Source organism: Aspergillus luchuensis, chromosome 1, assembly GCF_016861625.1.
Source record: "Aspergillus luchuensis IFO 4308 DNA, chromosome 1, nearly complete sequence".
NCBI classification, from domain to species: Eukaryota; Fungi; Ascomycota; class Eurotiomycetes; order Eurotiales; family Aspergillaceae; genus Aspergillus; species Aspergillus luchuensis.
The window spans coordinates 4747175-4772210 of NC_054849.1; the positions used below are offsets into that span (position 1 = coordinate 4747175).

Sequence of the window (25036 nt, forward strand, 5' to 3'; positions counted from 1 at the left end):
AGAGGAGGAAAGGCGGGTACCCAACTCAATGGATGGATGGTGGGTGGTGCAACGTTTGTTCAGAAGACGAAAGTTGCAGCGGAAGAGGGAGTTCGACAACGTCATGGATAAGGAATGATGGGCCTCAGCGCCCAGGCCTTCAGGCAGCCTTATCCCGATATGAACTAGCGCAACGCTAAGGTTTAGACTAGCCGAGGACAGTTAGCGGGGCCTGCTGCAACCATGACGTCGACGCCGTCATGGCTGGCCAGTTTGTGCCTCGTCGATCCAAAGAAAACATTGATTCGCAGTTACGCTCATTGTTGAAGGTCACCCTCATCATTATATCACTACTATGGCTCCCCTGGTACTTTATTTCCCCCCCTCCTCCCACATCCCTCCACCGGCTTCTCCGGATATCCACTCCCTCGCAGACAGACCCTTTCGATCCTTCGTCTGTTCTTGTTTCTCTTCCCCATCTATAGGGTCTCGCATCTTTCTCTCGAATGATAGATAGATACCTCTCGCAATCAACAACTTAGCTTGTGCTGGGACTCTTCCAATTACCGACTCAATAGCGAATCCAAAAATTTTGACAACATACCGTTACAATGGCTCTCAGCAGTGAGTATATCCCCTGCAGGATGAGTGCCTGCTGCGTCGCACAACAACTAAACTGACACCAATTGTACTCTAGGGGTTGCAATGGGCTTCCTAGGCCTGTTCTTCACGGCCGGTGCTCTTCTGTTGATGTTCCTGACTTTGTTGGGCGGAGCGAGAAACTCGCGCCCTCTGAACGAAATCTTCTTCCTGCAGGTCGACACAAGCAATATTCCAGGTGCCCCGTCCTTATCTCGCTGGACTTTCTGGGAGATATGCGCAGTGTCGGCGAATGGAAAGAACCAATGCGGATCGTCTTACCCAGACTTCCCATTTGATCCCCCGAGCCGGCGCAACTTTGGCACCACTGAGAACATTCCCTCTGCTTTCATCGGGTAAGAAAGAAATTAATTGCCAGATTTTCCGTCGTACGATCGCAATCTAACATTCCGCAGAACGAATCACTACTTCCTCACATCTCGGTTCTCGTTCCCCTTCCTCATCATCGCGCTCTTCTTCGGCGTGGTGTCGCTGTTCACTGGGTTCCTGGCCATGTGCACACGCATTGGAAGCTATGTCTCTTCGCTGATGGCTTGGATCGCCTTGATTTTCCAGATCATCACGACTTGCCTTATCACGTAAGTTTACCACAGAATTTAAAACAGAGCTTTACTAACAATCTCAAGTGCCGTCTACGTCCAAGGACGCAACAAGTTCAACGCCAATGGCCAGAGCGCCAGCGTGGGTGTCAAGGCTTTCGCTTTCATGTGGACCGCTGTGGCTTGCCTGCTGCTTGCATGCATGTTCTATTGCATGGGTGGTGCTGTCGGGCGCAAGGAGAGGGGATACAGTGGCCGTGAGCACCGTCGCCGGGGCTTCTTCTCGTCCGCACGCTCCAACAGCGTAAGAAGCAACAAGGAGACTGCGCCATAAATTCGACATGGTTTTCCTTCTTTGATGTTATTCAGGAAGAATTGAAAAAAACTGGGCTATAGTACTTCGTCAATACCTACTATAGTACGCTGGCCTCCGCCAATTGTTTACCTATCGGCCGCAAGCCTTATACTCGCCCCGTCAACACCGAAGGGTGCGTCTACCGGAGTATGGATCTGATTGTTTATGACTTGTTCTTTGCGGGTTGAGTAACCACGCCCTCCTGTGCGAGCGAATCAAGTGGGCTCATCCGCGCATGCTAACATTAATGTCTCTTTGATGATGGATGTCTGTCTGTTTAACTCGGCCAAGTTTCATGTATTATACTGTCTTTGCTACTTTATATCTATCCGCCCCTAATTGTAATACAATTTATCTGAAAAGAATGAACTGATACACGAAGAGTAACAGAACATGACAATATTCGTAAGGATTCCATCATTTTCAATATAGTAGTCACTGAGATATCAACTGTATGCATAATGTATAAGAATAGCTGACGCTACTTCCTAAGCTCAATGTTGTGAAACGGATGGATTGTGACACCACTTGTCTCTTGTTACTATTCTACTTATTTTCCATCTACCATCATAACTGTGTGCTTGCGCTGTGCTACCTTCTTAGGCTCATAAGGAGGTGGAAGAATGTGCCCTACAGAAGCAGATAGTAAATCCTACGGCACAACTTTAGACCCATACATTGTTACTTCTGAATATGTTAGGAAAATGAGTCTGGAAACACATCGGCTTTCTATTGTGCTTCAAAACAGCTCTATATACTTTTAGAAGCCTTCATCGATACATCATCATCAATAAGTCATAGCAAGACAGAATGCAGAACGTATTCCCTGATTCCTGCCCGGTGCACCCAATGAAAGCAAAGTTAGTTGCAAAGAGGCCACAGGGGTCACAGGAGTCGTTCAACAAATGGTTATAAAAATCTAGATCGATTCATAGAAGGAAAAGCATCGTTATAGTCTTGAGATGTTCAAAGATATATGAGCAAGAAAAATTATACGTTAAAGGAAAATCTAGGCCTTGGGAGCCTCAACGGCACCGCGGACGGCACCCTGGCCGCCAACTTCCTTGGCCGTGATCTGCAGACCAAGGTCAGCGTTGACGTGGATCATCAGCTCAACCTTGCTGCCAGCCTTGACGCCCTTGACGGCCAGCTCAGCAATGGGCTTCTCGGTCTTCCAGACGAGCTCGCGGATCTCCTCCTCTTCCTCCTCATCGGAGTCGAAGTCAGAGTCATCCTCATCCTCTTCGGTCTTGGTCTTCTCCTCCTTGGGCTTGGGCTCGGGCTTGGTAACCTTGATCTCACGAACACCCTCGCAAACACGGACGAAGACATCGCCGCCCTCCTTGGGGACAGAGAACTGCGCAGTACGACGAGCGGGGAGAGCAGTCTCGGTGTTCAGGAGAGGCTTGAAGTCAACGGCCTCGCCAGAGGTGAACTCGACACCGATGGCATTCTGAAGGTGAGGGGTAGCGGTAACCATGGGGTGGATGGACTGCTCGATGTCCTCCTTGTCGAACTCCTGGATCAGGGAGGCCTGGATAGCGGCACCTCTGGGAGCGAGCTCGGAGGGGTTGATGGCACCAATGAAGGTGGAGGGAGCGAGGATGGTGGTCTTCTCGGGGAAGATGTTGCGGGCCAACTGGGCGATCTTGGGGGTGTGGGAAGTACCGCCAGCGAAGATAACCTGCAAAAGTTAATATCGGGCTGCGAGCAGGATGAACAACAAAGGTTTAGATGGAACGAACCTCATCAATGTCCAGGACATCGAGACCAGCCTTCTTGACAACCTGCTCGATCAGGCCGGTGAACTGAGCGAACACCTTGCCGGAGAGCAGCTCGTAGCGGGTACGGTTGACGGTAGAGCCGTAGTCAATGCCGTCAGCCAGAGACTCGATGCTCAGAGTAGCGTTGGTACCGAGACTGAGAGCCTTTCTGGTGGCCTCACCCTCCAGCTTCAGCTTGGCCAGACCACGAGCGTTCTCGCGGGGGTCGGTCTTGTGCTTCTTCATGAACTCCTTAGCGAAGTGGTCGATGATGATCTTGTCCAACTGAGCACCGCCCAGCTCGTAGTCGTGAGCAGTAGCAAGAGTGGTGTACATGCCACCACGGCAAGCAACGACGGCGGCATCGGAGCGAGTGCCACCAAGGTCGGCGACAACGACCAGCTTGTCGGTCACGACAGCCTCGGGACGAGCGTCGTAGGCAAGGACAGCAGCAACGGGCTCGTGGATGAGCTGCAGGACCTCAAGGCCAGCAGCGTTGGCAGCGGCGATCAAAGCCTCACGCTGAGCATCCTTGAAGTCGGTGGGGACGGTGATAACAGCGGCGTTGACCTCCTTTCCAAGGAAATCAGCGGCAGACTGCTTCAGACGGCGGAGATGGCGGGTTGTGATCTCGGAGACGGTGACAGTGTTGGGGGTCTCGCTGGAGGTATCGCAGATGGAGAAAGCAACGGTCGAGTCGCTCTGTTGAGGGTGGGCCGAGTTGTGGCAGGGAGTGGGGTCTATCGACTTGAAGCTGTGCATGTCCGTCAGCATGTACGCCTAGTTGTCATCAGAACGAGTTGACATACTCCTTGCCAAGGAAATCTCTGAAGTAGGCAACGGTGTTCTTGGAGTTGCGGATAAGCTGGGCCTTAGCCTGAGTACCGTGGTATTCCTCGCCATCAATGTAGGAGAGGACGGTAGGGATTTGACGGTCTGGTGATGTGTAAGTCGAAGTGTTCAAATACATGACTTTTTACAAAGCGCATTAAATTATACTAACCTCCCTCCTCGTTGGCAATAACCTCAGCCTTGCCTTCCTATAATCCAAGTCAAGTCAGCGGTCTGTCGCAACTTTGCACAGCGGTGGTGTAAAAGTCCCAATGGGGCGGGCATCCGCATGGGAAGGGTACAAAATTCACATACGGCGTTGATGCGGGCAATGGAGCTGGAGGAGTTGCCAAAGGAGATACCGATGGCGAATCTCTCAGCGGTGCCGTTAGTTTCGGAGCTCATCTTGACGGTAGGATGTGAAAAGAGATGAAAGGGATTGGGGGGAGGAGGGAAGAAGAAGAGGAGGAAATCAAGTCAAAGTAAGTCGGGCTGCTGCTTCTCGAACCGCCGCGCTTCGTTTTGCCCCGAAGGAAAAAAATTTTGGCTGGTTTGCAATTGGCGGGCAGCTGTGGCTGAGGGCTTATCGATAATAGATGTGGCGGTGCAATTACAGTTCGGCAGTCATGCAGCAGTAGCGTCGTAAATCTAATGGGTTTAATCATTCTCCACATATATCAATTAATATGGAGAAATGAGGAGGTGATTGCTCAGACACTACAGTTTTACAGCAAGTATACCCTGTATGGTTCACTCCCAAACCATCGTGGCGCCCATTTCATCTTCAATCCAGATTGAGCTGTATCACGTGGCGATAAGCACCACCCGATAAGCCTTTGGATTTGCGCTTCTTTTTGCCCGTCGCGGTCAACCACTCCAGCATTCGTGATTCTCCAACACCACTGCAGGCCCCAGTGGGACAAACACATTTCCAACATGCCATCTCCCTTGATTCTTCTCCCCGGGGATGAGATCCCGTCAGAATACCTCCCATCCACCAATTCCGCGCCATTGAGACTTGGCCCCGGTCTCCGTCTACTTTCGCAACCGCCCTCTTCCCCTCAAGCATCATCCTCCCCCAGTCATGTCCTCACAGCCACACAAGCCGGCATTCTCTCCACAGACACCAAACGGAACGCTGTCTCTATCCTCTCGACCCCCAATCGCCGCTACATTCCTACCGTCAATGACCTGGTCATCGCACAGGTCCACCACTCCAGCGTGGACTACTTTCACTGCATGATCACGCCGCAAGCGCCCCATGCGGTGTTGGGACAACTGTCCTTCGAAGGTGCGACGAAGAAGACCCGGCCGATGCTGAAACAAGGCGACCTGGTTTACGCGCGTGTGCTCTCAGTGGGCCTGGGCGCGGGCGCGGAGGTTGAGCTGGCCTGTGTGAACCCTGCAACGGGCAAGGCTGAACCTGGAGGACTCGGTCAATTGAATGGGGGAATGGTGTTCGATGTTTCTACGGGCATGGCTGCTAGGTTGATGAGGGCGAGCTCATCCTCTTCGGACTCACAGGATGGTGTGGCCGGGTTGGTGGTGTTGGAGGAACTGGGCAAGAAGTTGGAGAAATCGGGCGGCTTTGAGATCGCCGTGGGACGAAATGGTAAAGTCTGGGTCGACTGTTCTAGCGGAGGCGAGACTTCAGTTAAGGCTACGGTAGCTGTGGGACGGTGTCTGACTACGATTGATGAGCACGATTTGAATCCGGCGGATCAGAAGAAGTTGGTATCGAGGATATTGCGGGAGATGAAGATTGAGGTATAGATGTGCTTTGTCTCTTAATGATTGATCGTGTGATAATACCATGCATTGTTTGATGATTATTGCGAGCGATGATATGTAGCAGAAGTGTGGGTACTCGATGTACATACATTGGTGTATTGTTCTGGGCCTGGATTAAGCAGTAGAAACTTGTGACCAACAGAGCAACCTCTTCGGATGGGAGTTGGAGGGAGTTTCTTCGACAGTGAGTCTCTTACGAGCATATACTAAAGTGCTCATAACACTACTTTTAAGTCCATGCATCGCTCCGTGTTTGCTGTGTCTGTGCTTGACAGCCCTTTCTTTGAGTTTTAGCTACCATGATAGATGCGATTGTCAGTGTTATTCAAGAAAGGAATCCCAAGAAAGCCTGATAGCAGTTAAGCATGCGAAGTATCCATCCCATATAGCTGAGGATACAAATGGGAGATTGTCGCTTGAAACACAGTGCTCCATCCTGTCGTCACAATCTCCTTCGACACTGCGGGGATATAGAGAAGGCAACCCCCCAATCATAGGCATTACATTTGGAAATTTTAATTGGCCTTCTTTCATACTGTTGAGAGAAATATAAGGACTAGAAACGTTCGATCAGTCAAAGCATAAAGCAACCATTTTGATAAACTAGCCATGTATAAAGCTGCCAAATAGCCCTTACCAACAGTATATGTGCGGGCAATTCTAATTTATAGATATTTTCCATGTAATAGCGTACCTTATTAGTGGTGATTATCTAGAACTACCGGCGCAGAATTGTTCACATTGAGAAAATAGCGGATGGATGAATTCTAATATTAGCACAGGCATAAACTGTGAAGGCCACGAATGACATTACAGACCTACCCCCTCTGCTCAGTATATGACTTGACACTGCAACCCTAAGCGTAGAGAAACCATGATCTATCCGCGGACATTTTGGAAAGACTATAATGATAACGTGCGTAATCCATCCCACGGAGGATTTTATCAGATTGTCACAAGATGTCGGCTGCTAATAAGCTGAACGAAGAAATTTCTGGGACACCAAGTCTCCCCCAGGATTACTTGGACAGCCCCTGGGAACAGCAGGTTTTGTTCCTAGAAGGCCTGATCGAATTCCCGAGAGCAGCTTGATCATGGATCTCCTGGGATCACTGATGGGTCTCCTGGGATCACTGGTGGGTCTCCTGGGATCACTTATGAAGCTCTTGGGAGCGATGGATGATCCTGTCGCAGGAAAACACTCGTGCGGCGAAATAGGTTGTCCTGGGATGGGGAAAACCGTGGTCTATCGCAGGAAACTGCTTGTCCAGCGAGACAAGTTGCCTTGGTCTATCACAAGATAGTGCCTATTCAAACCCCGTATTATCCAGCTACCTTGGAATTTTTGTCTTCGAGGAAGCTTCCAGAAACAATAGGGACATGAATAAATTAAGAGTAGGGGAGCGCAACGATTCTGCCAGCTACTTCCGGTTGCCTATAAAAAACGGACCAATAGCCAATAAGGATTATTCCTTGCAGGCTTTAAGATGCCCGCAGGCTTTAAGATGGCCTGCAAGCCTTGTGGCGCCTTCAGGCTTTAGAATGCCCCCAGGTTTTATGACGCCCGCAAGCACAAGCAGGGTATCCGCTAACAAGCCATGAAGTATATGGATTCTTCTTTGTTCCCAGCAATTGTGCCGGCAATTTGGCCCAATTAGGAAATAAATTTGGGGGCCAGAACTGGAATGAGAGTTTACATTCAGATGAGGTTGCGAGCGGGTCGGGTCAGTGGCTGAAGCCAAGTTCATACTAGCCCTCTAGCGCTAAATGTCTTCAATGGTAATGTTGACATCGGAGCGAAAGTAGAGTGCGAAAGAATTAGTATCCTTGCTAATAATATACATGTGTGGAACATTGAACATCTTTGAATCTGCCATGCCTAAAATGGACGAATACCCGTATGCGACCTGAGTCTTGTGGCCTTCCGGTCTAACCGAATGACCACTCGGTCTATAGGAAACACCTATGATAGCATGGGGATACTCCCCACATGCGAGCTCCTATAGGGTAGACTTCATGCACACATGTGCAGTAAACCCAGTTACTTGCCCTTTTAGCGTTATGCGCAGTCAGACTTGAGCTTTCAGATGCATGTGTGGAGTTCAATGAGGCACTCTGTACTCTTGAATATCACCATATTCCCCTATCACCTATCCCATCTGCTCTTTTCTCTCCCATTCTCATTTCGCTATCATGATGGCCTCTACTTTACCTCACAAGACTGACTACCTCATTATTGGCGGTGGGACCCGCTGGTCTAGTCGTTGCCAATCGATTATCTGAAAACCGCCAAACTCAAGTCTTGATTTTGGAGAGCGGACCTGATTGCACTGCGGATCCTCGCGTGAAAGACCCTAGTGCCTGGCGAAGCCTGTGTGGCTCGGAGCTGGATTGGCAACTGAAGACCGTACCACAGGTGTCTCTACTACCGAGATATGCAGCACTTGTGCTATGAATCATACTAACGTTGCTCTCTAGGCTGGCCTCAATGGCAGAGAAGAAGAGCAAACCGCCGGGAAGATGCTAGGTGGATCTTCCGCCCTGAACGGCTCGGCATGGGTTCCGCCCTCTCAAGCAGGTATCGACGCCTGGGCAGCTCTAGGCAATCCGAGATGGAACTGGTCAACTGTCCTGCCCTAGCTCGAAAAGACGTATACTATCACAAAGCCCGGCGAAGACCCGGGTCAGGGGGGGGGGGGCCCAGTTCAGGTGACCTACCCAGCACTCGAGGAGGGGACCCCCACTGAGCCTCTGATCAATGCCTGGAACGAAGCACTCAAGGACCAGGGGTACGATTTCACAAGCAATATTCTGGGAGGGCCCAAAACGATCGGCACTCGTGCTTATACAGCCGCAACCGACCCCGATTCACATTCGCGAAGTAGTACGAGCACCTACGCCCAGGAAAAGCGATCAAACCTGCGTATTATCACAGGCGCAACCGTTCGCAAGATTCCTTTCAACCCTGAGTTAGAAAGATCTGACCGCCCAAACCCACGGGCTGTTGCTACCGGAGTCGAGGCCGAATTGGATGCGCAGATCGTCTCTATCAGCACAGAGAAAGATGTTATCCTTGCTGCAGGTGCTTTTCACACCCCCAAGATACTCGAGTTATCTGGAGTGGGACAGAAGGATCGCCTGACTGAGCTCGGTATCCCTGTGGTGATGGATCTCCCAGGAGTAGGTGAAAACGTCCAGAACCACGTATGGAGCATTTCACCTACTCCCCTTAAGGTTGAAGGGGTTCAGCCTGGTATCAAGACCTTGGCATTCACCCACCTGGATAAGGATGAGCAAGGAAATCTTATTTCGGATGATCCCAATGATCAAACTTCGGATCGCGTCATTAAGTCCATTCTACGAAACCCAGATAATGCTTCTGCGTGTCTTGCCTTGAGTGCCATGCCTGGCGGAGTTGCTCTACTCGTCGCCATCTCAAGCTTTCCATTCTCTCGCGGAAGCTGTCACTGTTCATCTGCCAACATCGATGCTAAGCCTACAGTTGATCCCCAGTTCTTCGCTAATGAACTGGACATTGAGACCATGGCCCGCCATGTGCAGAACCTGTACAAGTTGAGCAACGCTCCAACTTTCCAGGATATCATCCAACCGCTCGAAGTGCCACAGTTGGAAACTATCAAGAGCACACTGCGTGGGGGAAGTGCCTTGGCTACTCATCATTCTTGTGGAACTGCAGCTATGCTTCCTCGTGAGGCTGGGGGCGTGGTCAATGAAAACCTTCGAGTCTATGGAACCAAGAATGTGCGCGTGGTAGACGCTAGTGTCTTTATCCCACACGCGAACCCAATGTCAACTGTATACGCAGTCGCTGAGAAGGCTGTTGATATGATGAATGAGCCTGATGTCTCTGAGTACTGAAGAAGAAGGGCTAAAGACTCGGAAGGGGCTGGTATTTACAGTGGAAGCCGTGACAGCCTGGACGTGGGTGCTTCCAAACTACCACTTATACTACTTCTCTATTACACATTCGTAGTATTGAGACTTTTCCTTCCTCAAGTCTTCATATTCTCGTAGTTGCACTAAGCTGTTTTAGCCCCTTCAGGATCATGGGCCACAACCTCAATCTCGACACGCATATCGTCTTCGCCCAGACGTGTGACGCCAACACAAGTCCAGATTGGTTGGTGATCAGGCATATACTTCTTGAAATTGCGCACCATCGCCTCCAGAGCCTCGTTATTGATGGGCACGTGATATGAGTTCACCCGGTAAACCTGGGACCATCCATTTCCTCCAGCATCTTTGAGGCAGCGTTCGACATTGGCAAATGCTAAATCGATCTGAGCATTGATCTCTTTCTCAAATACGCCAGTGTTGGGATCCCAGCCACCTAGAAACGAGCCTCAGTCATTTGAAACAGTTACGAAGAAAATTATTCTCTGCTCTTACCTTGGCCAGCACATTCGATTCGGTCGCCAACACGGACAGCTTGGCTGTACCAAAAAGCATGCTTTTGTCGTACACCGTGGTCTTTGTATGCGTAGTAGGTGAGGTGAGACATGGCGAGGATTGTGTGTTGAGTGTGGCAAGTTGAACTTGGTAGTCAGGTAATGAAATCAGATGATTGATTCCAAGGGATCACATTTTTCATGGGATTCTTAAGTAGATGGAAGTAGATGGAGTCATTCAAGGTTATTCAAACTATTGGAGGCTCCACGCGGAATGTGAATTCCTATCGATAAGAGAGATAAGAGCTTATCCCTGGGCACCCTCTCCTCTCCCACATTATTCCTGGTCGCTGCCACTTGAAAGAAAACAAGTCTAATAAATTCGTTTCATTTCTTTATTACACGAAGCGGAGTCGCGGAATATAACTTCCTCCAGATCATCGGTTGTTGGGAAGGTTATCAATATTACGTTGTCGCTTTTTGAGTCTCCACAGCAGGAATGGACCCTATCTCAAAGCATACAGGGCGTATTAGGCCAGCTCTCAGTCGGAATTCCGGGTCGATTCGATCACGATACACTACGCAGGCCTGCCAGGAGTGTCGCCGACGAAGGGCCAAGGTATGTTTGCCAACCATTGCCAACCATTCTCCCCCCCTAGTGGGTTCCGCCTCCATTGCCCTCCTTACTTTTGCTTGTATAGCATTGTATGCATAGGCTCGGCAATTAGCCAATCACCCCACTTGAAAAAGTCCTGGCTCAGCAATTCTAACGGATGGATTATCTTCAGTGTGACGGGAAGCGACCTGCATGTTCTCGGTGCATTAGCCGCCAGATGGAGTGCCAGTTTGCTGCGAAAGATGATGGACGAGGCACAGCACCAAAGTCGATTGTGTTAATGCTCAAAGATCGAGTCGAGCTCCTGGAGCGTGTCTTGTGGCTCCATTCTATTGATGTCGATGCTTCGATTGCAAAGCTCAGAACTGAACGGTACAGTTCCATGACTCGCAACCCCTTCACTCCCCCTGAATCACTATCACAACATCCCGAGCTGGATGGAGCACTCTGGTCAAATAGTGCATTCGATACAGAAGGGGAATGTGATGGTGAAGTTCAATTTTTTGGTTCCTGCAGTGGGCGAATGGATCTGTTGAAATTAAATGCCCGTAAGACTTCAAATGTTCTTCGATCGCTCTTCTTCGAACCACAACATAACCTTCTGGCATTGAATATGAGCTGACTGTCTGATTTCGGTTCTTCCAACCGACTCTAGTGAGCTCAGACTCTGAAAATACAAAGTGTCAAGGTCCATCTTTCCGCTTTCGCCTGAATCAAGCCTGTCAAGACGTTGAGACAATTCCCGAGGTCAGCCAGGAATTGAAAGATCACCTCATTGATCTATATTTTACATGGGAACAACCTTGGCTACAACTCGTGGATGAAGGCCTCTTTCGACAGAGCATGCCGACAAATGGGCGATACTTCAGCCCGCTCCTACTGAATTGTATTCTCGCCATAGGATCTCGCTACTCCGAGCGACTGGAGACTCGTTCCTCTCCCAGCGATCCAAATACAGCAGGTCGGATATTTCTTGAGATGGCCGAGGTCCTCCTACACTTTGACCTGAGATCCCCTTCTATCACCACTATTCAGTCACTCGGCATCATGGCGATGATATATGTGGTAAGTGTGTCTTCTACCTATATTATTTGTGCCAGATCTAATCTCGCGAGGGGAAAGGCCATTGGGTCTGATGCAAAAGGCTGGCTTCGCCACGGCATGGCAATTCGCTTAGCTTTGGATATGGGATTAAATTTAGATTCTGCAATGTTAGGCAGGTCACATGCACTTCCAGATGAAGAGAAAGACCTACGCAAGCAAATATACTGGGCATTGTACTGCACCGACAAGCTGTGGGCAAGCTATACCGGGCGTGTCTGTACCATGCTGGTAAGTTATGACAGCATTGCTCACCGAACGCTATGAAATTGTGTTTGATATGATTTTAATTACCGCCTGATAGGCTACCCAGGCTTCTGTGGGCTTGCCCATGCCCATTCCCGAGGATGATGGCGAAGTTCCAACCATGAAAAATAAACACTCTGCGATTTTATTACCGAAGCTCCACCATGCCCTGTCCACGCAGTGCCAAATACAAGAGAAAATATTGATGGAACTGTAAGACACTAAGATACACGTTCACTGAGTTTAGTACTAACGAAATCCCTGAAGCTACGCACCGAAGAGATACCCGGAGGCACGCAGACATTCATTTTTCGACTCCTGTCTGTTCGAACTCAAAAGTTGGAATTACAACTTACCTGCTGATATGCAGGCAAAACAATCGGAGTCTAGCTCAATACTGGCTCATATCCTTGTTCTCCACATGGTCTACCACACATCTCTCATTCTTTTGGCCAAGCCTTTCCTCCCGAAATCACAGAACTCGACTTCCGCTGAGCAGGATAGCTCCTGGCCAGGTGCACTCAAAGTCTCGTCCATATGCATGGAAGCGGCGAAGGAAATTTGTCTTCTAGGCGAGCACTATCGCAAAGTCTTTGGCAGCTTTCGACAAAGCCCCATTACCGTAACACACTGCACTCTTTCGGCGGTGTTACTGATCCTAGATAGTGGTGTCCTTGAGCGAGAATTTGGGTTGAGGTCCAGAATGAATCTCATCAACTCTTGCTTAATGACCTTGAGGGAGCTATCAGACTCATGGATGCCGGCGAAGCAATATTGGAAAGGTATTTTACGAATTGTGAAGCATCGCCAATCGAAGTCAGCGGAGAATCATGAGCCAGCAGTCAAAGGACAGAGCAACAAATCGAATGGGTATGATCTCTGTGCAGAGTATTCAACCGAGTGTCATATACCACCAGACCAAACTATGGAGGAACTGGCAAACTGTGCTTTCTCCCCTGAGTGGAGTACGTTTCTAAACTCGGTGGCTCCGGATGACTTTGATGAAACCATGTTGGACTTGCCCCTTGACTTCGACTTTTTCTCAAGGCAGCCACAAGACCCCGATTTCACTCTTAGTTAGGATCCCTTGTCGATTGCCTGAAGCAGTATGAACGTTATTTACAAACATACAACGATCTTCCCTGTGGTCTGGCAGTCCACCATCCGCTGCATATACTCTGGGACATCCTCCAGCGTTACCTTGGCAATGCGAGGTGTGATTTTCCCACTTGTTATGTATTCGATCACCTCAAGTGATTCACGATGACCACCCATGAGATTCCCCCTCAAGTGCAAATTGCGTTCCACTACAGAGTGGATGGGGAGGGAGACTAAGTTGAGTCCACTCGGAACGCTTGCAAGTCGTTAGTTTATTGTCATCAGTCTTTGAACTGACCAGGGTCTGGAAGGTCAAATTTGGGAGGGGACTTGAAGCTTACCCAGCGCAGACAATAGTACCACCATCGCAAATATACTCTTCCAATCTTTGAAAGCCACTCAGCTCACTGCTTGTGACAATGACTGCCTCGGCCGCTCGTTCTACTCCATGACCACCACGAAGTTGAACACATGTCTCAAGCAGATCGGCGTGGAACTTACTCCAAAGCTGGTCATCGTGAGGCGAAGGCGCTTCTAGAAGAACATCCGCGAAATCATGATGAACAGACATCAGATCGCCAATCTTGGAACCTAGATCAATGCCGATCACTTTGACTCGCAAGACATTCTTGGCGATCATTCCAGTCAGATGCCCAATAGCACCAGCGATACCGACAACGATCGCTATATCACCAGGCTGCAGCTTGGCAGCTCTAAGTGATACGAGCGCAGTCGATCCCGAGCACAGGGCACTCGCGTACCAAGCTGGGTCGATGTCTCCATTCATGATGGTTTCTGGTAGAGCAACGAGAGCATCTAGAGGTACTCTGGCGTATTGCTGGAACGTGCCTTGAATCTGCTTCGGTGCGTTCGATTGTTTGGGGCACGACGTAGGCAGGTTCCGTAGGCAATACGTGCAGCTTCCACAGCTTGAGCCAAGATAGCGAAGTCCGAAAAGTTTGCCTAGGAGAGCCGGGTCATGGGCCTTGACAACTTCCCCAATACCTTCATGTCCGGCGATGTGGTTGTGTGATGGGTAGCCCTTTTTGGGACCTACGGAGAAAGTAGCATCCTGCAGTCCACATTAGCACTGGGTCTTGATCAAAAAATAAAAAAGTCGTGATTAAGTTCCGACTGTGATTTGCGGGTCATACTCACACTGCGGCATATGCCTGTATAATGAATTCGTAAAAGAACTTCTCCTGGGCCAGGCTCATCTACACCGATGGTTTGAACAGTCAAATTAAGGTTCTTGCCCATACATGGTGTGACAACTGCTTTTTGCTCTGAGGGAACAAAGATCTCTGACGGTTCTTCCCTTTGTCGATCGGAAGCAGGGCTAATGCTCCCAGCGCCCCGTGAGAAGTAGCCAGATTCTCGATCAGCTTCTATCACTTCTGATTCATGAAGCCCACTCTTCTGGCCATTCATATTCCCATTACCGGTCATTCCCAAAGAGTCCATTTTGTGGGACTAGGGGTTTGGAAGATAAGAGTTTCGGTAGGCTTCTGCTAACTGTGTCAAGGTTTTCTTGAGAGAAGAGCGACGCAACGATATGACAAGGTCAAATTTTATACGCACATTAATATCTCAAATATCCCATTGATCTGACATCAATTGATTTATCTTCCGGAACGTAGATTCCTAGGCGGGGATATCAGTCAAGGAGCCGGAAGGTGAATTCCGCCCTTTCGACAAGTCACAACGCCTCAATCAGTATATACTCACTGAAAATCACCATGATGTGAGAAATGCTCGAGACTCGGATGACCGACACTGACCAAGGCTTTGCTTCGCTTGCTGCTATCTCGCCACAATAGCACCATGGCCACTACGACTATGCCGCCGGCTCCGGATCTAGGATTCTTATTGGAAAGCCTGACGCTTGATGAGAAGCTTCAGTTGATTGCAGGGCAATCTCAATGGCGGACTGCTAAGATTGATCGTCTCGGAATTCCGTCTTTGAAAGTGAGTATGGAAAGTCTCCCTCAACTGTCACCCAAAATATTTTGGCTAAGCAATCCGTAATCAACACAGATCTCAGACGGCCCATCAGGAGCACGAGGAGAAGTCTTCGGAGAAGGAGTCCCCGCGGCATTTCTTCCATCGGGCGTGAGTCTAGGGGCAACCTGGGATAGGGATCTATTATTTGAGATTGCTCAACTCCTGGCAGATGAGGTGAGTGCCCTTGAGTGGTCTCATCAATCATATAGTATAAAAAATGTGGAACGACTCTGATCACCAATAGTGCAAATCCAAGTCCACATCTGTTCTTCTCGCTCCGACAATCTGCATTCATCGACACATACTCGGCGGTCGCAATTTTGAGTCATTTAGCGAGGATCCCTTCCTCACGGGAAAGTTGGCTATCTCTTATGTGCAGGGTCTTCAGTCCTGTGGAGTCGGTGCCACGCCGAAGCACTTTGTTGGTAAACACACCTATCTCTTGCACTAATCCCATGGAAATTCCAAGCTAACGGGCATTGAAGCCAATGATCAGGAAACGAAACGATTCAAATATAATGCCAAAGTCCCTACACGCGCATTACGGGAGGTCTATCTCCTGCCCTTCCAGATGGTAGTTCGCGAGGCAGATCCTTGGTGCATGATGACCGCGTATAATCGGGTTAATGGCCACTATTGCGACGCTTCCAAAGAGCTCCTCATTGATATCGCTCGAGGCGAATGGGGCTGGGATGGATTGTTCATGAGCGATTGGGGTGGCACTACATCCACTATCGAGTCTATCAACAACGGGCTGGATTTGGAGATGCCAGGCCCTCCATCCAAGCGCTCTCGGGAAGCCCTCGACCAGCCCATCCGCGAAGGGAAGATCGGTCTTGACCGCGTTTCACAATCTGCTAGTCGTTTGTTACGACTTTTAAAGAAGACTGGCCGTTTTTCGGATCCAACAGATGATCCGGAAGTCTGCATTGACAACCCGGAAAAAAGAGCTCTGTTGCTTCGAGCCGCGAGTGAGGGTATCGTGATGCTCAAGAACGAGGATAAAGCCCTTCCTATTTGTCCTGCTGAGAACATCAATAAATTGGCAATCCTGGGTCCTAACGCCGAAAGAATTGTGGCTGGCGGAGGTGGGAGCTCCTATATCAAAGCTCCATACTGGACATCCATCCAAGGCTCCCTCAAGCAAGCCTTCAAAGATAGCGACACGGAGATTCTCACTGCAGAAGGAGCCAAGGTGAATCGCTATCTTCCTGTTTGTATGATTGCAAAGGACCCAGATACAGGTGCCTCTGGCGCAGCGATCGACTGGTACAACAGTCAAGATTGGACAGGCAGTCCCGCTGCGACAACCCATATGTAAGTTCACCCATAGTCGCTCACTCAACATTTTGGTCCTGTTTGCTGACAAAAGCTAATGCAGTGATGACTTGTACTATATGTCTTTCGGCACTACCCCTCCTGAAGTCCATGATCCAACCTCCTTCTTTTTCCGGATTCGCGCCACTATCAAACCACATACATCTGGCCACCATGCACTCTCACTAGCCTCTATCGGACCCGCCGAGCTCTACTTGAACGGCCGTCGACTACTCGAACAATCCGGAGACTTTGAAGAGAAAGGCAGTCTCTTCTTCACCTATGGCAGTGAAGAGGCGATAACCTCAACGGACTTTGTAGCCGGGTTGGAGTATCAAGTTGAGATTCGCTACCAAGCCCACGGCCGACAACACAATCCAAAGCTAAACCCTTTGATGGACCCTATGGAAGATCAATTCCAAGGTATCCGGTTTGGCTTCGAAGAAGCTGATAGCTCAGATCGACCTGCTGAAGCAGCCGTGCTAGCCTCTGACTGCGATGCCGCTATTGTGGTTGTCGGTCGTGACAAAGAATGGGAGAGTGAGGGCCAGGATATACTATCCTTTAATCTTCCCGGCGAGCAAGTGAGACTCATTCGTGAAGTGGCAGCAGTCTGCAAGCGGACTATTGTGGTTGTCCAAGCGGGTACACCCGTGAACATGGAGCCATGGATCCATGATGTACAAGCTGTTCTTTATACCTGGTATCAAGGACAAGAACTAGGCAATGCCGCAGCTGCAGTGATTTGTGGCATAGTCAATCCGTCTGGTCGTTTACCTGTCACTTTTCCCAGACGTATAGAAGACTGCCCTGCATTCTCATCTTTCCCCGGCGAAGCAAATGAGATTGAATATACCGAAGGCTTGTTCGTTGGCTACCGGTGGTGGGATCTACTCAAGATCGAACCTCTGTTTCCATTGGGATTTGGACTCTCTTACAACGAGTTTGTGATCACCCCTGGCTCGATAAATACGCTCTCTTTGACCTCTCTCGCATCTTCACTGGTAGCCACAGTCCATGTGACCAACAATGGAGGTAGTAACGTACCAGGACGCGAAACTGTCATTGCATGGTTCTCGCAGTGCAATCCTACGAGACTGAAGCGTCCGCGCAAGCAAATTTGTGCCTTTGCCAAGTCCCGTCCGCTACTTCCGGGGCAATCTGATGGAATTCAGCTTCACATAGATCCCCATGCCTTCGGAATGTTCGACCCCGTTCGGCATGAGTGGGTAATTGATGCCCATGTAGAGCTGGAGATCATGGTGGGGACGACAGCGTCAAACGCTACGTCAGTTTGGCGGGTGACTGCAGCTAATGAGATTGTATGGTTACGCTAGATCTATATTCAAGTTGTATTCAGTAGGTATCCTTCAAGTTTGATCAAGCCCAATTTCTATTTCTTTAACGATTGAATTCTCTCTTGTCTCTTGTAACATGCTACGGTGGTCAATTAGCGCCACAGCTCAAGTGGCCTATTTGGACAGGACATATGCAGGTTTCGACCAGCAGAAAATAGATAACACGAATTATCCTTACACCTGGTAAATCTTTTGGCAGAGTTAGCCAGTAAGCATTGATCGGCCATGTGCATTTTCCTCAGCGGTGGTCAATGTAAACAGCAGGAAAACCAGCCAGCCAGCCTTAAAAACTCCGATATAGTAAACAGGTGAGTTCGGTCCTTCTAGACTAATGTCATAGTCTGGTATTTCGATTATTGCAGCTAAAGAAGGATGATATATGACTAAAAATACAAGCTAGTGTGGGGGAGAGAAAGGGAAGATAGACTTCAGGCTGTATTCAAATGTCGATCTCATTACAGCCTTTGTATGGGCGGTATAGAGAGCGCTCACCTAAATCGGAACACTTGAGCTGTGGCGCTAATTGACCACCGTAGTCTCTTGTAAGTAAACATGCGCAAAGTATGTACATGTGCACATGTGCCATTCTATCCTGTACTGTAGTCCGCGTAGATGCTATCCATTTCAATAAGATGACATCTCAAGGATGAATACCACCCAATCACCCGGGCCATCATATTCACAGTTATTTTCCTTTTCTTCGAGTATTCTAACTTTCAAATGTGGAAGCAATCCTTATGTAATAGTAGAACATGTAAGAGATAACGTGGAATTCACCTTCCGCTTCTAAGGTTCACGTTTCGTAAATAAGAATGCGATAAGCTGTTCTTCGATAAGAAAGACAAGGTTATCTTGATTGGTATCATTCCTTTCACTGCATGTTTTTATCGGCGTGGATTGCTTATGGAACAGTTGAATCCAATTAATGTTCCCAGAATGGATAAGACTTTTTGGTCATGCTGTGTCGAGTCAGCCTACCATCTCGAGATTGATAGATAAGCTGTGCGTCTCGCTAGTGTAGACTCCAAGATACTCATAAAATCGTATCTTTGATGTCCTACTGCACCATGTTCTCATTTCGGCAATTAACCATCTACGGCATGGTCTTCGCCTCTGGTACGCATCTCCCATAATATTAAAGAAAGCACATGAGTGCTGATTCATCTGTTAGGCACCCTAATTGGATACGACTCGGGTTATCTTAACGGGGTGCTGGGATCGTCAGACTTCATCCATCGTTATGGAGCTGAAGATTCTACCGGGTGGTACTTGACTCCCAAAATCCGTGCCCTGTTCACTTCTCTTCTAGTTGTTGGCACATTATCTGGTTCTATCTCTGCGAACTTCTTATTCAAATGGAGTAAGTAGTCGTTCACTACGTTCCTGTTCTTTTTCCTTTTTTTTTTCTTTTCTTCTGGCATATTCTGGTATTTCCGTTTAACTTCTAATCGACGTGCTGAATAGTGGGCCGCAAGGGCACTCTCATAATATCTGCCATCATTTATGGAGCTGGGGTAGCCCTCCAAGTGCCTGCTCCCCCAGCCGGTGTCTTTGTCTTGGGGCGTATCCTTCTCGGTATGGGGCTTGGGCTAATCTCCGTCACAGTAAGTGACCGACGTCTTTTTCGTTATAACTCAACCAGTAGCCCCAGTACTTCTCATGCTGACACAATCTCTAGTCGCCTATGTACCTAGTCGAAAGTTCAAGACCAACCACTCGAGGCCGGTTCATTGCTCTTTATACGCAACTGTTGACTTGTGGTAATGTCATCGTGTGCGGGATAAGTCTTGGAACCCGCAATCTTGCTGGGGCAAACAGCTGGAGTAGGTTTATCTCCTCAAGTTCGAAATGGAAGACCTTGAAAGATCTTAATACTAATGAGGGGGTCTAGGGGTGACCGTTGGATTCCAACTTTTTCTTGCGCTCGTCATTTTTCTTGGAGCCCTCATTGCCCCCGAGTCTCCTGTGATTCTCATGAAAGCCAACAAGCACGACGAGGCTCGACAAGCACTGGCCTCCTTGCGAAATATCGACCCCAACTCAGAAGAGATGACTGAATCGATTGATGAAATTGCTCGCTGGGTTCAAGAGCAGAGCACATCCGGCGAAGTTCATTTATCCGAGTGCTTCAAGGGACCTGACCTGCGCCGTCAGCTTCTCGGTATCTGCATCGCTTTTTTCACCATTGCTACTGGAATCACGTTTTGGTTTGGCTATGGGACAACGTTCTTTGAGGCCGCGGGGGTGAATAACTCATATCTAATTTCATTGATCCTTGCTCTTGTCAACGCGGTCTTTACAGCACCCTCCCCTTATTTAGTCGAACGTTTCGGTCGAAGGATATGTCTGTTTGTGGGTGGAGTTATTATGGCAATCACAATGCTGGTCCCAAGTATCATCCATCAGGTTGCCCCTGGAAGTCGAGTTGACCAGTTTGCGCTCGTTGCTGGGGCGGTTATCTTCATTGCAGCATACGCACCCTCATGGGGAACCATTGGTAAGACTTATCGTGCAAAACTCACCGAGCTGATAATATGAATTCTGACAAATTTCAGGGTGGATCGTTATGACAGAGCCTTACTCTCAGCGACTCCGGCTCCTACAGTCGACCATCACCATGGTTGTTTACTGGACGTCTACCTGGGCAGTTGGGTTCATCACGCCCTACATGGTTGATGCAACAGCAGGAGACCTTGGAGTAAAAGTCTGCTATGTTTGGCTGGTTATGATCATTTTGTCTGTACTCTGGGCATATTTTTATGTGCCAGAGCTCGCCGGCCTTTCGGTGGCAGAGGTATGTGACATCATCCCTTATCAAATACGAGATCATGGCTAATTTTCAACTTTTATTAGACGGACCTTCTCTTCGAAACGGGCATTCCAGCCCGAAAATCAGCCAGTTGGGGCGCTTCTCTTCGTTCGAACGCACGGGACATTGAGGAATCTACATCTATAGTGCTCACGGTTGGTGAGAAGGGGGTAAAAACGGACGAAGCGCCATACGCGCATACTTAGAGGCTTGTTATACAACGAATCAATTAATATCTTTTGGCAATATATGAATACACAGGTACCAGTTGGCATCTGGGTATGCCCAAAAATGTGCACGCCACAGTCAACTGGTTCCCATAGTACTTGATTTTGATTCGCAGTGGCTCCAAGGCTGTTACCGCTATGTGCCAACCAATCTAGGTCTTAAAATGAATATCAGGTCCAGATACATAAGGTTATGATTAATTAGATAGAGCCAGACGTTCTTTACTTTTCATACTGGTAGCCTTAACGTTTGCCCTTGGCATAGTCAACTCCCCTTTCCGATAGACATCAGTCGTAAAGCCTACGGGCCCTCCGTGCGACAAATTAGGCTCGTTATCCTTTTCCTTCCTCAATTGATAGAGCCTTATCTGCGTGGCAATGTCGGCGGATTCAAGGCGGAAGGTGAATTCCGGTCTTGGGCATCTCTGATAAGCCCGTTCCCCAGACCCCGGAATAATTCCAGTGGGTCTTGACTGATCATATTGGGCTATAAAGCACATGGGTTGCTCAATATTCTGTGAAGTCAGATCAGAAAGGTGAACCAGTCAATTGTTGTACGCTTTTTCTTTTTCACTTTGTCAAAATGCAGAAACATGACATCAAGCAAGATGGGGATAATGTTGAGCAAAAGAAAGACGATGTCCTGGAAGGGATCACTACTGTTGCTCCCACGTCCTTCAAAGACCAGCTGAAGGCAATGAAGAATCATCGACGCGCTGTACTCGCTGGTACGGTTCTGTTGGGCTAGGTCCTCACTTCATTTATTTGAAGTCTGTTAAACTGACTTGAATGAAAGCTTTTGCCTGCTCGACAACACCTATCCTTATCGGCTACGATCTCACTCTCATCGGATCTATCATCGCAAACACCCAGTTTGTCCATCAATTTGGTGTCTTCGATGCATCCTCCCAGACCTGGTCCCTACCTGCTAGTTATCAGCTCACTTGGAGTGTTGTTCAATATGTGTCTGCCATCATTTTTGCTATTGGATCGGGGTATCTGAATGATCGTTTCGGACGTCGCGTCTGCTTCTTGATAACTGTCATGTCAGTATCTTCTTTTGTGCCCTTTATTTCTTCTGTTCCTTGAAATCATAACCAAAGCTCCCTCGTAATGATTCCATAACTGACATTTTCTATATGAATACAGATTAGCGATGGCCGGTACATTGGCAGAGCTGTTTTCTCACAGCTGGAAGACATGGAATATCGCCAAACTGATCATGGGAGCCGCCATGGGCTCCATGCAGGCCAACACTCAAACCTATGTCTCCGAGATCACACCAACTCCTATCCGAGGACTGGCTCTGTCCTTGTTCCAATTCTGGGTTATCATGGGCCAGGTGATTGCCTCGTGTGTCCTCGAGGGCACAAGCCACGTCAACAACTCGTGGAGCTGGAAGGGGAGCGTCGTCTCTCAGTTCGGTCCAGCTTTGTTCTGTCTAGTGATGTTCCTAGCATTCGTCCCCGAGTCTCCTTATTACCTTGTGGCACAGGATCGGATGGAAGAAGCCCGGGCTTCCTTGGCCAGACTCCGCCGCGGTGAAGATATCAGCTTGGATGAAGAGTTAGCATATATTAGCAATACTCTCGTGCATGAGCGCAGCACCCGTAAGGACTCAGCTTCAATCGTCGAATGCTTCCAAGGCACCAATTTACGACGCACGCTACTTGCTTGTCTACCCCTGGTAATGCAGATCCTCATGGGTTACCCTCTATGTGGCAATTACCTTTCATACTTCCTTACCCTTTCGGGCGTCAGCAATTCGTTTCTAATCACCGTGATCTCTGTGATATGCTCTTTGATTGCATCTCTATGTGCCTTCGGTCTCATCGAAAGAGTAGGTCGACGGAATCAGATGCTAGCAGGTAGCTTCGGTATGCTGGTCTGTCTCCTGATCATCTCTCTCCTGGGCTTTGAGGGTCTCGGCCAGGCCTGGAATTACCGTGCACTGGCCGCATTCTGCATCATCTGGGCCCTCTTTTACTATTCCTCGGTGGGTGCAGTGGGGTGGGCGATAGTGGGAGAAATTTCATCCTCCCGTCTACGGGCGAAGACAACATCCATTGCGGCGCTGTCCAGCTCCTTATTCAACATGATCTGGTCCATTTCTATTCCCTATCTAGTCAATAAGGAAAACGCTGATCTGGGACCTAAATCAGCCCTGTTATTCCTTGGGTTTGGAGCCTTTCTCACCGGGATTTGTTATTTCTGTTTGCCCGAGTCAAAGGGCAGATCTTTTGCCGAATTAGACGCTTTGTTCGAGGCCCATACCCCGGCCCGGAAGTTCAACAAATGAGGCGTCACATAGTGGGTTTGGACGAACTCTCCTGTACATCCGGGTGTGACTTAATTGAATCGAACTTTTGTTTATCAAGGAGAGGACCATTGGGACTCACACCCGAAGAATTTGAAGGGTTCCACATCTATTCAGAATTATTAGATAGAATCTTGAAGCCTGGAGCTTATGCGTAATAACTGGAGACATCTCTGCCGAGTTGTGAACGTTCCAACGCATGTGGACATCATTATGCATTTTCAGGAATGATTTATGTGTTGTATGATGTATTCCTGATGTGGATTCCCGATTTTTGACCGTTGACTGATCGGAATCCCTGACTGCTGACGAGGCTGCATATCGGCTATTCCCCTATCGTTCATAAGGCCGTCGATCATGACAGCCTTAAGACACGGTACAACACTTGGCCCGCGCATCTAGAGCTCAAGGCGATCTAGATAGTGGGAAGGAATATTGGGCTTCCGTGTTAAGTCGGCGGGATATCAAGGGGCTGTTGGAGTGAACGCGTATTCTTGACCCTTTCGTACTCCACTGCCCCATATTCTTATGCCGCCTCTTGGCTCGACAGCAACAGCTTCGTCTCGCTCAGGTGTGCACTTCTTGGTTTCCGGTACATGACCGGGTTGCAACCGAATGGCTGCAGGATTGCAGATTTTTCAACAAGGAATGTTGCATGCATTGGTGCTTGGGCTAGACGAGTAGGGTGGCGACAGACGGAACTGGAGCCCACCGAGTTGGGTGGGACATTGATTTGTCGGGGTCGAATCTTCAGTGCCGAATCAGTGCCGATTGCTGATCACTTTAGCACCAATAATCAGATTAACGCTGAGGGTCGATCGTTGCTTGATGAGAGTTAGCTCGGATGAGCTCCTATCGTTTCACAAAATCATCGCTGTTGTATCGTTGGTGCCCAGAGATGTACTTTGGAAGATTACTGTGAAAAGTAAAATTTTATTTACATCTGCTTAGGAAGTCACCAGATATAGAGGAGGTCTGTGGAAGCAAGACACCGGGCCGGGTCCCAATAATGGCAGACCAGAGTTAGATAGTAGCAAATTAGATGATCATACTTCTATAACAAAAAAAAAACCACAAATAGATCCAGTAATACCAATAAATCACACCAAAGACATCCACATCCAGAGTATTCTTATCTTTCATTCATCTGGAGATTTTGCGCTCAGCAGAAAATACACCATTGAGAAACTGTGCTCCAGTATTAGCCTAATCCTGCATCAGAAGAGTAACCGTACGCGTCACATCTGCTTATGAATATCTTCATTAACACTACGGCGGGCGAATAGCTCAAAGTATTAATATAAGCAGCACCAGTATTCGTCATATAATTGAAGTACTTTCTTTCATGAGGTGTTAAACATCCAGTTAAAAAAGTTTATGTAAATCATTTAATCTTCCAGCAAAAGATAGTCCACATAGTCCTGATTCAATTGAATGCAATATCTATTTCCACGTTAGTCCCTATTTGTGAACCTTTCCAGCATCAGGGAATAACCCACTTCCGCCAGTACTGCTTAACCACAGCAATTCCAATCAGCATTCTGGGCTTGAAGTTTGGAGGAGCTATTCAAGACTGCAGAAATAATTCAGTCTGGTCTGAGTTTCCTCACAGAGGA

The 25036-nt window shown here is 48.6% G+C and overlaps 11 protein-coding genes across 11 annotated transcripts; 8 read left to right on the forward strand and 3 right to left on the reverse strand.

The window, feature by feature from the left end:
- Positions 1-590: 590 nt before the first annotated feature.
- AKAW2_11589S (SUR7/PalI family protein) lies at positions 591-1512 on the forward strand (the record flags this gene model as incomplete). Its single annotated transcript, XM_041684089.1, has 4 exons — positions 591-603; positions 677-974; positions 1035-1217; positions 1266-1512. 4 exons carry the CDS (start codon positions 591-593, stop codon positions 1510-1512), a joined length of 741 nt encoding a protein of 246 aa, XP_041538309.1.
- Positions 1513-2542: 1030 nt separating this feature from the next.
- On the reverse strand, positions 2543-4532 carry SSZ1 (ribosome-associated complex protein SSZ1; the record flags this gene model as incomplete). The annotated part of the gene is made up of 5 exons (XM_041684091.1): positions 2543-3217; positions 3279-4050; positions 4106-4232; positions 4300-4336; positions 4443-4532. The coding sequence occupies 5 exons, from the start codon at positions 4530-4532 to the stop codon at positions 2543-2545; spliced, it is 1701 nt and encodes a 566-aa protein (XP_041538310.1).
- A 531-nt stretch (positions 4533-5063) lies between these two features.
- On the forward strand, positions 5064-5900 carry RRP40 (exosome non-catalytic core subunit RRP40; the record flags this gene model as incomplete). The annotated part of the gene is made up of 1 exon (XM_041684092.1): positions 5064-5900. One exon carries the CDS (start codon positions 5064-5066, stop codon positions 5898-5900), a length of 837 nt encoding a protein of 278 aa, XP_041538311.1.
- A 3183-nt stretch (positions 5901-9083) lies between these two features.
- On the forward strand, positions 9084-9797 carry AKAW2_11592S (GMC family oxidoreductase; the record flags this gene model as incomplete). The annotated part of the gene is made up of 1 exon (XM_041684093.1): positions 9084-9797. The coding sequence occupies one exon, from the start codon at positions 9084-9086 to the stop codon at positions 9795-9797; it is 714 nt and encodes a 237-aa protein (XP_041538312.1).
- A 161-nt stretch (positions 9798-9958) lies between these two features.
- On the reverse strand, positions 9959-10440 carry AKAW2_11593A (RidA family protein; the record flags this gene model as incomplete). Its single annotated transcript, XM_041684094.1, has 2 exons — positions 9959-10269; positions 10329-10440. The coding sequence occupies 2 exons, from the start codon at positions 10438-10440 to the stop codon at positions 9959-9961; spliced, it is 423 nt and encodes a 140-aa protein (XP_041538313.1).
- A 386-nt stretch (positions 10441-10826) lies between these two features.
- Positions 10827-13371, forward strand: AKAW2_11594S (uncharacterized protein; the record flags this gene model as incomplete). Its single annotated transcript, XM_041684095.1, has 6 exons — positions 10827-10946; positions 11116-11491; positions 11599-12008; positions 12066-12275; positions 12349-12503; positions 12558-13371. 6 exons carry the CDS (start codon positions 10827-10829, stop codon positions 13369-13371), a joined length of 2085 nt encoding a protein of 694 aa, XP_041538314.1.
- Positions 13372-13725: 354 nt separating this feature from the next.
- AKAW2_11595A (uncharacterized protein) lies at positions 13726-14852 on the reverse strand (the record flags this gene model as incomplete). The annotated part of the gene is made up of 2 exons (XM_041684096.1): positions 13726-14460; positions 14547-14852. The coding sequence occupies 2 exons, from the start codon at positions 14850-14852 to the stop codon at positions 13726-13728; spliced, it is 1041 nt and encodes a 346-aa protein (XP_041538315.1).
- Positions 14853-15212: 360 nt separating this feature from the next.
- AKAW2_11596S (glycoside hydrolase family 3 protein) lies at positions 15213-18046 on the forward strand (the record flags this gene model as incomplete). The annotated part of the gene is made up of 5 exons (XM_041684097.1): positions 15213-15356; positions 15426-15566; positions 15637-15817; positions 15878-16709; positions 16774-18046. 5 exons carry the CDS (start codon positions 15213-15215, stop codon positions 18044-18046), a joined length of 2571 nt encoding a protein of 856 aa, XP_041538316.1.
- A 1088-nt stretch (positions 18047-19134) lies between these two features.
- On the forward strand, positions 19135-21082 carry AKAW2_11597S (sugar porter family MFS transporter; the record flags this gene model as incomplete). The annotated part of the gene is made up of 7 exons (XM_041684098.1): positions 19135-19183; positions 19239-19427; positions 19532-19671; positions 19746-19890; positions 19959-20564; positions 20623-20861; positions 20921-21082. The coding sequence occupies 7 exons, from the start codon at positions 19135-19137 to the stop codon at positions 21080-21082; spliced, it is 1530 nt and encodes a 509-aa protein (XP_041538317.1).
- A 604-nt stretch (positions 21083-21686) lies between these two features.
- Positions 21687-22192, forward strand: AKAW2_11598S (uncharacterized protein; the record flags this gene model as incomplete). Its single annotated transcript, XM_041684099.1, has 2 exons — positions 21687-21831; positions 21900-22192. The coding sequence occupies 2 exons, from the start codon at positions 21687-21689 to the stop codon at positions 22190-22192; spliced, it is 438 nt and encodes a 145-aa protein (XP_041538318.1).
- A 67-nt stretch (positions 22193-22259) lies between these two features.
- Positions 22260-23402, forward strand: AKAW2_11599S (uncharacterized protein; the record flags this gene model as incomplete). Its single annotated transcript, XM_041684100.1, has 1 exon — positions 22260-23402. One exon carries the CDS (start codon positions 22260-22262, stop codon positions 23400-23402), a length of 1143 nt encoding a protein of 380 aa, XP_041538319.1.
- Between the last annotated feature and the right edge of the window lie 1634 nt (positions 23403-25036).